We start from the raw sequence: 15100 nt of genomic DNA on the forward strand, positions 1-15100 counted from the left end.
TACCAAATATACAAAAAAAAAAAATACTTTTTTAACCATTTATAAAATACAGTAAACTTTTATAAATTGTTTCTATTATTTTCTTTTCTACTCTATAAAAATTTCTCTTATATTTTCTATTTTCACTTTTAAACTTTAAATTGAATGGAGAATCGTACAAAATAATAAAGTTGATAAAATATGTACAACATATAATAAAATTTTAGATTTTATTCATAGTAGACATTGATAGATGTTGATGTTTCTATTTAGAGGTGTTCAAAATGAAGTTGAAAACCGAAATGAATCACTAATCGAATCGAAACTGAATGCATACGGTTTGATTCAGTTTCTATTTCAAAAAACCGCATAAAATTCAGTTTGATTCGGTTTAAGATGTTAAGAACTAATTCTCAAACCGAACCCAATTGCTTTATTTAAAAAAATTAAATATATATAGATATATAAATAATATGTTAATAATATGATTTTTTTTAGACTTCAAAGCGGTATAGACGCAAAAATCAATGAGAGGAACGAGAAAGAGAAGAACGACATAATCAAAACGTAAAGTACAAGTTGTATTGACGAAGTTTGTATGAATCTAGGACTTTTATTTATCTTAGGTGGATTTCGAAACTTCTATGTTTTGATGGACTTTCAAATTTCAATGTTTGGAACATCTATGTCTGTAATTTTTTGAAATTTCTATGTTTGTAACTTTGTATAAACGGTTCGGTTTTGATTTGATTTTATATAAGCATATGTGGTTCGGTTCGGTTTCAAATAAGATTTTTTTTTTTTTTTTTTTTTGTGGTTTGGTGTAGTTTTAGCTTCAAATCGAACCAAACCGAACTGCAAACACCGTTATTTCTATTAGTGACGTTGGTAGATAGTGATAGAAGTCTATAAAATTATATCATTAATAGAATCTAAAATTTAAATATTTTAATTTACTTGACATTTTTAAAATGCTCATTTTTTATTCTATTTATACTAGAAAAACTTTTAATTTTATTATATTTTACATTTTTGTTAGTTTTAGGATAAGTAATTATCAAATAATTTAGTTCAACTGATATAAAATATACATCAACATGACTAAGACAAAAAAAAAATAGAGGTGTAACAGTTGAACTGTATTGAAATTGACAAATTAAATTGGTATTTAGACTCCATCAACAAACCATTTTTATTTATCTATTATTGATAGATTATTTCTATATTTATCGATTGTTGATGAACTATTTATATGTTTATTATCGATTAAGAAAGAAAAAAAATAGTAAAAATTAATATATCAATGATATACCATTTTTAATCATATTGACATGACATATCACCCATAGAATTAAGAGCAAACTAAATGTTAACTATCCGCAGATTAAAAATCTATAGTGTATATAAAAGTTTGGATGAGAATAATTTTTTTTTCCCATTTTTGAACCTTCTTTAGAAGTAGCTTCTATAATTAGGTAGACGACAATATTGTCCTTTTCCATTTTTATGCTAATTGAAGAAAAAATGTGATGGTTTTATTAATTAACTAGGTTAATTGTAACTTATGAATAACTAATAGTTTAATAAAACCGAAAGTCTTTTCAACTCCTAATAGCTTAAAAAAATCAAACTTCGTAACTAAGAAACAATTTCATAGTTAAGAAATCAAAAAGTTCATCTTCTAAATATAAATAGTTAATAATCCGTTTAATTATTAATTCAAACACAAAATAGAATGAATAATGAGCTAGCTTTTAAGCAAATTCTTAAATATGGATGATTATAAAATATGTTTTTCTACGTCACAATTTGCACAATTTGAGGAATAGTTAATTTATTTTTCTAAACCGTTCAATGGTCTAAAAATCATTAAAGAACTATTTATGAAAGGAAAATTAATAAATTAAAAATGAAAATATTTAACAAAAAGAAAAAATGAAGCTATTAAAATAAAAATGAAAACACATGACACATGAGGTAAAACTAGTATAAATTAAATACCATCATAATCATATCTTATTAAGGTATATAAGCAATATATCTAATAACAAACAACGGGAGAAACTAAATGAAATATTATTCATATATATTTTGATTCCCTAATTAAAGGAAATATTTGTAGTAATTTAACAAACTATAGTTGGATTTCATTTGTTAAAACCTTGAATTACATCTAAATTTGCATACAAAATTTAATGTGAAACCTTGGCAATATATATTTTCTTTTTGGTATTAGTCGTACTATGCATTTACGAAGAATGCTTTTTTATAATGTGTTTATTTTATTGGGTAGAATCATGAATTTGGCTCCTAATATTTAACTTTTAAGGAAGGAAAAAAAATATTTGTATAGAAAGTTTAGGAGTTGTTCTTCAATCTTCAATCTTTATTTTTTTGACCTTAAAAGTAGTTGAAGAAATTGGGTCAAACAAAGTACAAAAGGAACAATTCCGCCCTTTGAATAACGACTACACGCCCCTTTTTCTTTTTTATTATTATTTTAAAATTATATTTTTTTAAAAAATGTTTGATAAATTAGTATATAGTTTAGTAAAATTAAAGTCATTTTTTGCTACTTGGTTTTATATTTACTCATCAAAGCTGATCATGCAATTCTATATTGATTTGAGTCTGAGTATTGATTTACATATATGTTAGCAATTTGGAATAAGAGGATATATTATATATAAACACAAGTAAGTATTGACTTCACTTCTCACTTTTTCAAATTTATAGATAGGAAAAGTTATAAAAGTGCCCTTTTTTATAAGAAAAAAATATAGCCCAAATACAGTGTTTTATATATAAATATATATTTTTATTTTTATAATTTATCTCTATCAGTTGTTTGGTTGACTTAAAATATTTTTATATAAAAAGAAAATTTATTCAAGTATACTTCAAAACTTAATTTGAGTATTGTTAATTTATTTTAAAAATCACTTATTTTCAATTATATGATCTACACAATTAAGTTAATTAATAATAAAGATAAAGTCAAAAAAAATTTAGACTAATGATGATGCAATTTACCTAACTGTTCTAATTCTAGATAAGTTTGAATCAAATCTTATCTTATATTTGAGATAAAAATTTGTACAAAGTTAACCTAGTGTTACTTATTTATTTTTAATTTGATGAGTGGCTAAGAAACAACTTATAGTTTTTGTTTTGGTTGGTTATAAATGATTTAGGGTGCCCAATAATGTCAAATAGGTTTTCATGTTAGTTTTTTATTTCTCTTCATAGGATTATTTTACTCATTAATTACCATTATTTTTGTAATGAATAATATAGCCCATAGGTGCACTTCTGCGCTTTTGAAGGCTATTTTTCTTGGGTTCAACATGAAAAATAAATCAGTGGCTTTGAGTTTATTGTAAGGTTATTTAATATTTCATTAACCAACACGGTGCTCTCAATGTATGGTTCCCAAAAGAGCAGGCCAAATAGTGCTCAAAGGTGAGGTTCTTGTGCTGAGTTCTGAGGTTTAATTTCAATATAGTTTCTGATGTTTGTGGTATGGTTGACTTCAAACTACTTACGTACCCATGTTGATTCAATATTAGATTAATTGATAGTTTGGTGAAGGCTACGATTATTGTTGTCCAATAGGTTAAAGATGTTAGGTGACATGTTGGTAAGTGTTGTGCAGTTTGATCCTTAGTTTATGTTTGTGTAGAAGTCATAATTCATTTGTTGGTAGAGTCGTTTAATCCTGAATTTATTTTGCATGTTGTGTGGTAGTCACATTAACATTTTGATAAATGTTAGAGGTATATGAATCTTCTTTCCATTGAGCTATATGTGACTATATATGGTCTATGGTAATGTGTTTGTGCATGTCCCTCCTTTTAGTTCTTCCTTGTTGCATGAACTTAATTCTAAAGCAAGTTTTCTTTTCTTTAATGTAGATTACTTGCCTGCTTAAGCCATTGAATGTTACTAAACCCTGCACATGGTGTAGTTAATATTGAATGTGGCAGGGCAGAATTGTGTCAAAGTTGAAGATTTCGTATACATTGCTGCTTGATTTTTAATTTGTTGATGGTTCTATTCCACACACGGCTTAGCTTATGTCGACAGACATGTTAATTCTAGAGTTTCACAACGATGTGATGGATATTGAATTATTTAACTATGACATTTACAATCCAAACGAGAGGAATTGGTATTAGAGACTTTGAAGAGTTTCTTAGATATTGGGTGGAATCCAACGACTCGAACTATCTTGTAAACATGGGGTACATTGAGTTGGATTAGTTTTAATTTTAGGTTGAGTTGGATTGATTTTTTTTCTTCTTTTATTTATTTTGGGTTGAGTTGAGTTCGAGTTAAATATTTTAAAATTGAGTAATTATAATTGGTGGAAATCATAGGAATAATGTGTAAGTATATAACAACATTTTTAAAAAATTACAAATATAACAAAGTCTACTAGTGATAGACTTCTATCGCTAACTCTTATGGTCTATCAGTAGTACACCACTATTTGCAATATGCTCTATCATAATAAACTTGGACATATTTTACTATATATTTGTATTTTTAAAAAAATGTTGTTGTATACTTAATTATTTTAAATCTAATTGTTATATTAGCAACTATCCCTGATTAACTCAATCCAATATGAATTTCTAACATATATACACATTTTTATATGACTATTTGTAATAGATATGTTGAATTTTAATATTTAACACTAAAATTTTGGTTATTAATATGTGTTGTATAGACAAATTTAAGTATTTTAAAGTAATAAAAAATATAATTAGAAAAAAAAAATCCAATCCAACACAAATTTTAAGGGTTGGGCTAGAATGGGTTGAAGATTTTAGAGTGAGATAATTGTGAAAATAGCAAAATTTAATATAACAAACTCAAAAAATAGCAAATTTGAAAAATATTAAGAATTTTGGCAAAACTGGTGCTTACATAATTTTTTGAATTTTTTTTACCCATTTATACCATTTAAGTAGGATAATAAGTGTTTTAAGATAAATGTATTTGCAAACTACAATTAGCTTTGAAAAATATTAACTAATTTGGATTAACAAGATTTTTCCTATATCCCCTAAATTAATTAACATTTATTTATTTAATTCATGTTTAATAAAAAGATGGTCATGAGAATTTCAACCATTCCCAAATCATTATATTTCATAATATTTTGATTTCAAATATTACACCATATCCTCAGTGACAAACATAAATTAAGCATTTCGTATTATTTATATTTCAATTTATTTTAAAAAAATTATAAGATAATACGTAGTACGTATGATTAATAATAATTTAAAAAACAAAGTTTTATCATCACTACAATCGTGCTAATTTTGATTATACACTTATTTTGATTGACTTTTATTAAAAAATAATTTATTGTGCCTCTTGTATCAGATAATTATTTTTCATATTGTGTTTTTTAATTACATTAATATTCATATTTATTTTAATTAAACGTTTTATTTTGTATGTGACGTTTTATTTCCAATCATCATTGTTATGCATGTGAAATCAAGAAATATAATACGTGTGTTATATTTTTTTATGTAGGATAATACGTGTTTTACTTGTATTTACATTATACAAATAATGAGACCAAATGTCATAACATATAGTGTATTTGCAAACTTTTGAAAAATATGAACTAATTTAAGATATTTTCGAGATTGACAATATTTTCTTGATATCTCCTAAATATATGCCTATAATTCATAACAAATTTTTGGATTTTTAATATTCAAATCAAATTAATTAACATTTATTTATTTAATTCATAAAATGTATGTTTAATAAATATTTCCCCTAAAGAACAGTTAAAAAAATTGTTAAAAGATTTTCAACTGTTCCTCTTTCTAAAATAATATCGTGAAATCTAATTTCTAAAATAATGACAAACACTAATCCACTATTTTCAAAAGATTTATATTTTATTAATTTTAAAAAATTTATTAGATAATACATAGTTATTTTAATTTATTTTGATTGATTTTTATTAAAAAAATTAATTTATTGTGTCTCTTTTATTAAAGAAGTGTATTTTACAAACAACATTCAAATTTGATAAATGTTAACTAAATTTGCTATTTTGTTGCTAGATTTATGCTAATAACTATTTTCAACTTTGTTATATTTTAAACCATTTATTAAATAACACGTAATATATAGCTTTTTAATAAAATTTGAATTTAAATTTTAATATATATTTTTAATAACAATTTGAATTTAAATTTTATAATTTAATTATGCCTCCACGACATTTTTGAAATTATTTGAATCTTCTTCTTCTGGGTTTTAGAAGAGAAAAGAAAAGAAATAGATTGAGAGAGGTAGCCAACAAAAGATAAGCACGATGTGGAAGAGAATTTTTTTATTGCAAACAAGAGAGAAGATCTCAAATAAATCTCGAGCGTATGAAGAACTCACCGATTTGAGTGAACGAACTCACCGATGCGTATCTTGCATATAAGTTTTCAATTCTATGATATAATTTCATGATTTCATATTTATTGTAATATCAACAGTGCTCCCCTTTTCAACTTAAAGCTTTCAGCCAAACCCTTTGATTGAATGTGTCTCAATTTTGTAATTATTCATTTCAAATGAATTGCATCTTTTAGATATTGAAATAAATTTTAAATTTTGCAGGTATGATGTGGAGCTTTCCATTAATGACAAAATTTTTAATCTTTATGTTTTTGTGAGAAATTTTTTATATAGCATGTGTTATTTCAATTACCATGGATTTTGAGTTTAGGTAAATAATTGTATTTTTTATATTGGATAGGGGCATTTGAGGGATTGTTTCATTTATTTATTTTTTTAATTTTTATGTTTTGCTGTTATAACAATTTAAAATTATTTTTACTATTTTCCCAAAATAAAACTCATAATTTACTATTTTTATTGACATCCCTTTTATATTTGAGTTGCCAACTTAACAACCCAAAATTTAAGAATTGGGCTAGGTTAGATCGAGTTGGGTTGTTGAAGCTTTTATATTTGATGAGTTTCCACTCCAACTCAAGGTGGTTTAAGTATGTTATTTAGTTCAGAGAAATTTGTGAGAATGACAAAATAAGATAGGGCAGTTTGGAAAATAGCAAATTTTAAAAATAATTTGATTTTTAGCAAAATTGTAAAAGATATATATTTTTTGAGAAATTTTCAACCGATTTTACTCCTTGATAGAATGAATATCATTTTGTTAATTACAATGTATTTGTGAACTGTAAAACAATAAAATGAATATCCTTTTGTTAATTGCAACGTATTTGTGAACCATAAAACAATAAAACATAACACATAATTACGATGTATTTGAATATCATTCAATTTTATAATAATATTAAATAAATATTTATTTTATCTATGGATCTCATTTAACTAAATTCTATATTCATGCTTTAAATTTATAACAGATTATCCTATTGCTTAATTGTAGATTTCGTTGGAAGATTAAAAAATTTGAATTTAAAATAATATATTTTACCTAAAATTATGCATTTTATATAATAACAACTTCATATAAATTGTGTATCTTCCCTATAATTATGCATATAGCAATTACTCCATATTCGGATTGACTTTATTAGTAATAATAAATTGTTAAAGAGTTATTTTAGAGAATAAAAGTAACATAACGACAATCCAATCTTGTTATGTAATTATCATTAAATTAGAAACATTTTCTCGAGATATTATTTACTACCATTTAAATTTTGTGTAAATTCTCCTAAAATCGTGTTATTGGATTGATATCCCTAAAATAATGGCAAAAATAAATTTAACATTTTTGGAATATTTATATTCCAAAATATTTATAAAATTATTGAATTTAAATACGTCCAAAGTACGTATTGCTCGTAACAAATTGAATTTAAAATTTTATCTTTCCCAAAAAACGTGCTAATTTGTTTATTTTTATTTTTTTTTAAAGATTGTTTTATTGTGCCAATGATAAGAATAATTATTTTGAGACGTGTTTTTAAATTACGTTAATATCTACATTTATTTTTATCTAGTAAGAGTCTCAAATACATCATAATTGTGATCTACAATCTTTAAAATCTTATAGTTATCTATTATACAAACATATTTCAATCAACAGATTTTGGACACACAAAAAAAGATAAAAAAATTTGGTCATCAAGATGTAGTATCATTACCCATCTTGATTTCATATATTCCAAATACAATTTATTTCAATAGGTAAAAAAAATGACACATGATATTGAAAATAGCACAAATTAACTCTATTATGTAAATAACATTCAAACTTGGTAAATCTTAACTAAACATGTTATTTTGTACAATTTATTAAATAATACGTGATATAGTTTTAATAACAATTTGAATTTAAAATTTAGATCATTCCCTAAAATCATGTCAAATATAAATACAATAATTTCACTATTTTTTTATATATATTTTTGGTAGATTTTACTTGTACAGAGGGAAATTCTTATTCGATAGATATAGTGTACCTGTATAGGTTAACATGATGGAATATCCAGAATCACGAATACATTGTATTTGCAAATCATTCAGTTGTGTAAAAATACTAAATAAATAATTTGATTGAATCAACATCTCTTAGATTTAAGCCTACAATTAATTTTTTTGTTTGTAGGTTTCAAATAAAGTAATTTACAATTTATTTGGTTGTGGTTGTTAAAATTAAACTTGTATCCTACTCCTATAATATTAATGCATTTAATGTATATATGATTATTCTAAGAAAATTTTGATATTCCCCTATAACCGTGGTACTTGATTGATTTTCTAAAATAATGTCAAACATAATTTCAAAATTTTAGGATTATCTTGTTAATATCATTTATCTATTTTCCATATTTGTTATTTAAAAATAGATTTTAAATTTTGACTTGAAACCGCCAAAATATTAAAATTGATTTAAAAATTTATAAAAATAGTTATGGTTAATAATAATTTGAATTTAAAATTTTATCATTCCTAGAATCATGCTAAGATTATTTTTATATTTTCAAAATAATAGCAAACATAAATTTAACATTTTCGAATTATTTATATTCCAAAATATTTATAAAAAATGAATATTTTATTTTTGGAAGGAATTAAGTGAGAAGAAAAGATTTGTTTTATTTAAATTGGAAAAGACAAAAAAGAAAAAGGAAGATATTTAAGGGGAAATAATAATATAATAATATTATTATTACTATTCATCATCATCTTCTTCACTCTCACCAAACCCTAGCCGCCGCCGCCACCTCCATCTCCGTTCGAGTGTTCTTCGTCCAGTCGAGATCTCCACCTTTGTAGTCATCTCCTCCATTATGTTGATCGAGAACTAAGCCGTAAGAAAACATCTCCTCTGCTGCACACCGCTAGTCGCATATTTACTTCATTTGAAGTCGAGCGTCTTTGCGCCGCTTGTTCCTTCGCGCGTCGCACGCCCAGCCGCGCCAGTCTCCTTCGTCTGCATTCGTTCACCGATTATGCCAAAACTTCCAACCACCACCAGTTGCTGAATTTTAGTGACTTTGTTGTTGGGGTTTTGTGACATACATTGTATCTTTTCTAAAAATAAAGTGGATATATTGTTGTTGTAATTTAAACGAGCAAAGAAGAAAATTCGTTGAAGAAGCTCACCTTTGTGCGAAACAAAAAAGAATCTATACAAGAAGAAAATTCTTTGACTTGCATTGAATGTACGAAGACTTTGAAGGTTTCGAGGAGGACGAAGTTTGAAGCTCCAATCTTTTCTGCAAATGATCGAAGACTTTGAAGATTTCAGTGAAATCTATGAAAGTGAAAGGTAGTGAAACTGGATTTTTTTAGGCTTTGAATATCTAAACATGCACAATTTCAACAAGGATGTGTTATTTAATTACATGTATTTGGGTTTTATGTGAACAACTGTATTTACAATTTCAACAAGGATGTGTTATTTAATTACATGTATTTGGGTTTTATGTGAACAACTGTATTTAGAACTGATTTTGAATTGGGTAGGGGCATTTGATACATTGTTCCATTTATTTATTATTCAGATTTTTTAGTTTTGCTATCTAACAATTTAAAAATAAATTTGATATCTTTCCAAAGCAAACCTCTTAATTTGTCTTTCTTCTTGTTAGTCCATTAGTTTAATGAGAAGTGAAATTTACTATCTACACACATGGGTTTTAATTACTTTATAAATTTGTTCAATCAACGTTAGACTTAATTTGTTTAGATGTAAAATGGATGATCACCATAATGAGATAGATTTTGAGTAGTTAGGGAGTATTATTAGAGGGTAATTAAGATGGGAGGATTCAAACCAATATTTACGAGAAATGAAAGCAAAAGACATTAGCCACGAAAGAAAGATATATTAGAGCTTGGTTTGTTATGCAGGATCATATAATTGAGTTGCTCATCTTGTTACAGTACTTGCCATTTTATCAAACACTTTTACATGCATACATCAATTGACCCTTTAAATGATGCAACAAAAGATCAATTAATTAATATATCTGATGTGGTTTTTTCTTTCCCTAAACTCTAAAGTAGTACTACACACGAGCAACTTTTGCACCTGCCATCTTATTGCAATGCTTTGTGTTTTCTTTTGTATATCCATTTGTCTTTGGTTCTCCAGTTTTGTGGTTTTCGTAGGGTAACTGCATCAGATTTTTACATACATTGTTACACAAAACCATTATATTGTATGGCTAATTTTGAAATGATTTTTTTTTTTTATGTTTTTCTTATCGTTTTTACGTTTGATTTAATCAATCAAACAAGGTAATTCTAATGTCCATATTAATTAAATTTTCGTTATATAACATTTGGATGTATATAAATTTTTAACTTTAGTTTTACTATTTTGAAATTTTGTTATTTACAAATATTTCTCTTCAAATGTAATGCAGTGAATGGAGTAAGAATAGGTTTATTTATTTTTATTTAGAATTTTTTTTTTTGTTAATCTCTAGATTTTGAAGTATTGGGTGCAAAATTTTCAATACATACGTTTTTTTTTGTTTTAGTCTCTAAAATTTTTATATAGATGCATTTACCCCTTAATTTTTGTATTTATTTTTTAAAGCAATTACATGAGATTTAAAATTGGAAAACAAAATTTAAAATTAATTGTAAAGAAAATAGCAATTCTTTTTATAGTTATTTTTCTAAGAAAAAATTTGTAAAAATGACTCATGATAGCTAGTTACAATTACACTTCGTACTTTCAATTGTTAAAAATTGATCCCCTAAACTTATATGAAATACGAAATGTTAAAATCAAACCTTTAAATTTACATAATTGTCAAAATTGTAAAAGTGACATAGTTTTAAAGGGTTTAAGTTTTATCACTTAACAGTCAAGTTTCAAAAATTATTTTTCTAAAATATTACAAAAGGCTTTTAATACAATGACCTTTTAAATCTATTTTTCTTAAAATTAAACCAAACTTAGAAACCAAATATACATATCTTTTTCTTAAAAAAAAAACTCCACAATTATATAAACTCGAACCTTTAATAAAAGGTAAGTCTTTGTTCATATTTTTGTATTGAAAAAAGTTGACCAATAATTCCATAAACTGTTAAAAGTTTTTTAAAGAAAATCTTAAAATCATTGCACACTCATACATATATAGAGAGAGATGTTAGTGATGTGGGTGAAATGAAAGATAAAAAGCTAAGGCTTTTTTCCTTTTTCCCTTTGTGGCAATTGCCTTGCAGATATATATTTGAACACATTTTGCTTTTGGACTAAGTCTTTGCCCCCTCTTTCCAATCAAATCTCATAAACATCAAAAGCCACACACCAAACATAAACATCCATACCATTAACAGTGCACTTAGCTATACACTTCCACACCCTTTAATTACAATATCATTTCTCTCACCATATATATATACTTCTCTATGCAAATTTTTTACATATAGTATTGTGAAAATTTAACCAAAACTGTTCATGCATTCCACAACAGTCAACTATATGTTTGTAGCTCAATCTATAATAATCAACATTAACTTCATAAAGTTATATCATGAATTAATTCGGTCCTCGTTGTTTAAAATACTTTGGTCTTCAAATCATTATTTTTACTCCTAACAAAGACTTCTATGTTTTCTCCATTTTTTACTATATGTTGCGCTAAAACTACAATAATTAAATAACGATCAATACCTCAACCTACACATAAATCAATTAGGTTGTTAGGACATAGACGACTAAATCTCTAAAAGGAATTTAAACATAAAATTACTTCTACCAGTTATAGAAACCAAGGTTGAAGATATATGTTTAAATCAATAAAATTGAAGTTATTTATTTATTATTATTATTATTTTGGTTGGAAACAAAATAATATTAAGAGAATATAATTTACAATTTTGGGCATTGGAAGCATAAAGAGAATCTGATGCAGATTGGGGAGGAGGAACTTTGAGTTAAAACTTACAAAAAAGAGAAGAACCCATTTGGAAAAAGACCAACACACAAAAATGCAAACCCCACCCTTTAATTATTTTTTTTGTTCCCTTTTCTTTTGTTTCTTTTTTCTTTTCTTTTTCCTTTTTACCTTTAATGGGTGGAATTCACTTTATTAAGTATAGGGAACCCTCTTCTCTCACTCACCTTTTAATTAAAGCATATAAACAAAACACCCTTCCCTCCTCTTCATTATTATTCATTCAAATTAACCTTATTCTTTCTTTTTCTTTATTAATTATTCATCTTGGGTGGACAAAAGAACCTACATAAAGTTAATTACGAAAATTATTAATCATCTTAATTTTTTTTATCTCTATTAAATAGTTTTTTACATTAATATGTTAATTTTTGTTTTCTTGTATACTTCACTTTGCTTTTCTTTTATCTCCTCCTTTCATAATTTAAAGTAATACAAATTTGTTTATCAATATCTAACATGTTATTACTAAAATTTAGATGAATTTGATCAATTCCAATGATAATTCTAGCTTTCTACTTATATATAAAACAAAGCATTTTTTAAAAAAGTTTACCTAAATTTTCAAAGACATAAGACAGAATATTTTAAAACAACTCATGCACTTAATTATTTAAGTTTCATACCCAATATTTGTTAGCCCTTTGAAATTTAGTTTTTTTTTTTTTTTTTTTTTTTTTTAATTAAACCTATTTTTCAGCTTTCAAATTCTTATTTGGTTTTTGAATATATAAGTAGATGAGACAGATTGATGAAGAAAAATGGCAGCAAATACACATATGGTGTTTAAAACTAAAAACAAAAATGTTATCGAAAGGATTATCCTAATTAAAATTCTAACGAAAAATCGCGATCCGATAAGTTTTTCATCGTTTAATACCTAAAGTTAATACATACAAGATATAGCAGATGATGCATATTCTTGGTGTGTCATGATCTTGAAAGCCCAGTTTCTTACAAAAGCTTTTCAATTTAGTTTCTTTCTTAAGGGCTAAGCCTTGCCTGGTGGTCTTCCAGAGTTTCCTGCTCTCCTACAAAGAAACAAAGAAACCAAACTATAAACTTAAATGATCTTCTTGTATTTAATTAATAAGATAATTATGTTTTGATTTAATTTATATATCAGTTTTGAACGACTGACATATTATACACATATTATAGTGGATTTGTCATGAATTAGAATGGTTGTAGTGAGGTAATTAAAGAAAAGTACATTAATTAGGTAGGGGGAAATGGATAAAAGAGATATAAACTAAGATTAAGGAAAAGGGGGGGATGGAATATATTGAAGTACACACAAAATACATACTTTTATTTACTGTGGTTTTAAAGATGTTTGTGTCTCTCTCACCTTCAACCAAGAGTGACTTTAAATGACACCCTTTTTAAGCTAAAAGAAACTCAATGTAACAGTTTTAAAAGGCAAAGTTATTAAAATTTCAACTTTTTATCTCTCCCACTCCTATCTTTCTTTTTCTAATTCTTATTTCTCTCTCTCGCTCTAAATCTATCAAATATACTTTCTTAAATTTCCCACTTCTTTTTTTCTTTTTAGTGAAGCAAATAATAAATAAATAAATAACAAGATAAGATTTCAAACATATATATACAACCACGTAATGTTTCCATATATAACTCAATTGCTAATTAAAAGGTATTATAATTTTGATTAGAAAAAATTCGTAAATTGTCACGTGTCAACTTATTTTTCTTTTAAAAGAAACATAGAGCATGGAGTTAGGTGTAGTCTAATCATTGCTCTTAAAATTGTTGAAAGTTCAAACCTCTATTCTCAACTTATATAGTTGAACTAAAAAAAACATTGTCATACCGATTATGAATTGGATCAGGACCATTAGGAACTCTTCTTTTGCTCATGTAGTTGAGATGCCATTCTGGATGATCAACAACCTTTCCGCCACGACCGCCGCCGACTGCCACTGTCGTCTCTTTGGAAATTCCACTAATTTCATCTCCCGTCGCTGTCGTCACCTTCCCCACCACGACGGGTTCTTTCCTTTGACACGAACCATTTGCCAACAAAAGCCAAATAAAAGCCATAAGGAGAAGTGAACCAAACTTACAAGAAGAACAATAACAAGTCATTTTTTCTGCTCTCTTCTCTCTCTCTCTCTCTGAACTCACTACATGACAGGATTTTGATTTTGGGTTATGTTGAGAGAAGAAAAGAGAGAAAAGAAATTGGTGTAATTTGTTTGAAGTGAAGTTTGTTTTGTGTTATATATTTTGGTTGAAAACAAAGGGTTTTATTCAAAGGTGGTTTGGTGTTATTGGGTTTTCTCTTTAGGATTCTATTGCACTTTCTCGAACCTAGAGAGATTGAGAAAACAAAAAAAGAAAAGAGAAAACAATAATAATGGCTTCAAACGTGAGATGGAGGGAACCCATCTGTTTGCTTTATACTGAGAAGAATAAATACGACACACTCATCTTTAACTTTGTTTTGTGTATTTTCATGCACATACCGAACAACACAAAGATAAACCACACCTTCATTTTCAATATATATATATATATATATATATATATATTATTCTTTTTACGTACAAAAAAAATTATACAAAAGAGGCTTATTAATTGGTCGTAGCATGCATGCATGACAAAACATATATACACTTTTTTCTAAGTTATATATATATATATATATA

General features: G+C 25.9%; 1 protein-coding gene across 1 annotated transcript; it reads right to left on the reverse strand.

Annotated features, from left to right (window-relative positions):
• Positions 1-13179: 13179 nt before the first annotated feature.
• On the reverse strand, positions 13180-14817 carry LOC101209880 (hypothetical protein). Its single transcript, XM_004146711.3, has 2 exons — positions 14263-14817; positions 13180-13462 (listed from the first exon to the last, which is right to left on the reverse strand). The coding sequence occupies exons 1-2, from the start codon at positions 14535-14537 to the stop codon at positions 13423-13425; spliced, it is 315 nt and encodes a 104-aa protein (XP_004146759.1). The 5' UTR covers positions 14538-14817; the 3' UTR covers positions 13180-13422.
• Positions 14818-15100: the final 283 nt, after the last annotated feature.

This window comes from Cucumis sativus, chromosome 6, assembly GCF_000004075.3.
Source record: "Cucumis sativus cultivar 9930 chromosome 6, Cucumber_9930_V3, whole genome shotgun sequence".
Lineage (NCBI taxonomy): Eukaryota > Viridiplantae > Streptophyta > Magnoliopsida > Cucurbitales > Cucurbitaceae > Cucumis > Cucumis sativus.

Excerpts from the sequence above, each read along its gene's own strand:
- LOC101209880 (XM_004146711.3), bottom strand. The coding sequence starts at position 14,537 with ATGACTTGTTATTGTTCTTCTTGTAAGTTTGGTTCACTTCTCCTTATG. Across the intron at positions 13,463-14,262 it reads CCTGATCCAATTCATAATCG|GAGAGCAGGAAACTCTGGAA; the intron begins GTATGACAATGT and ends GTTTCTTTGTAG.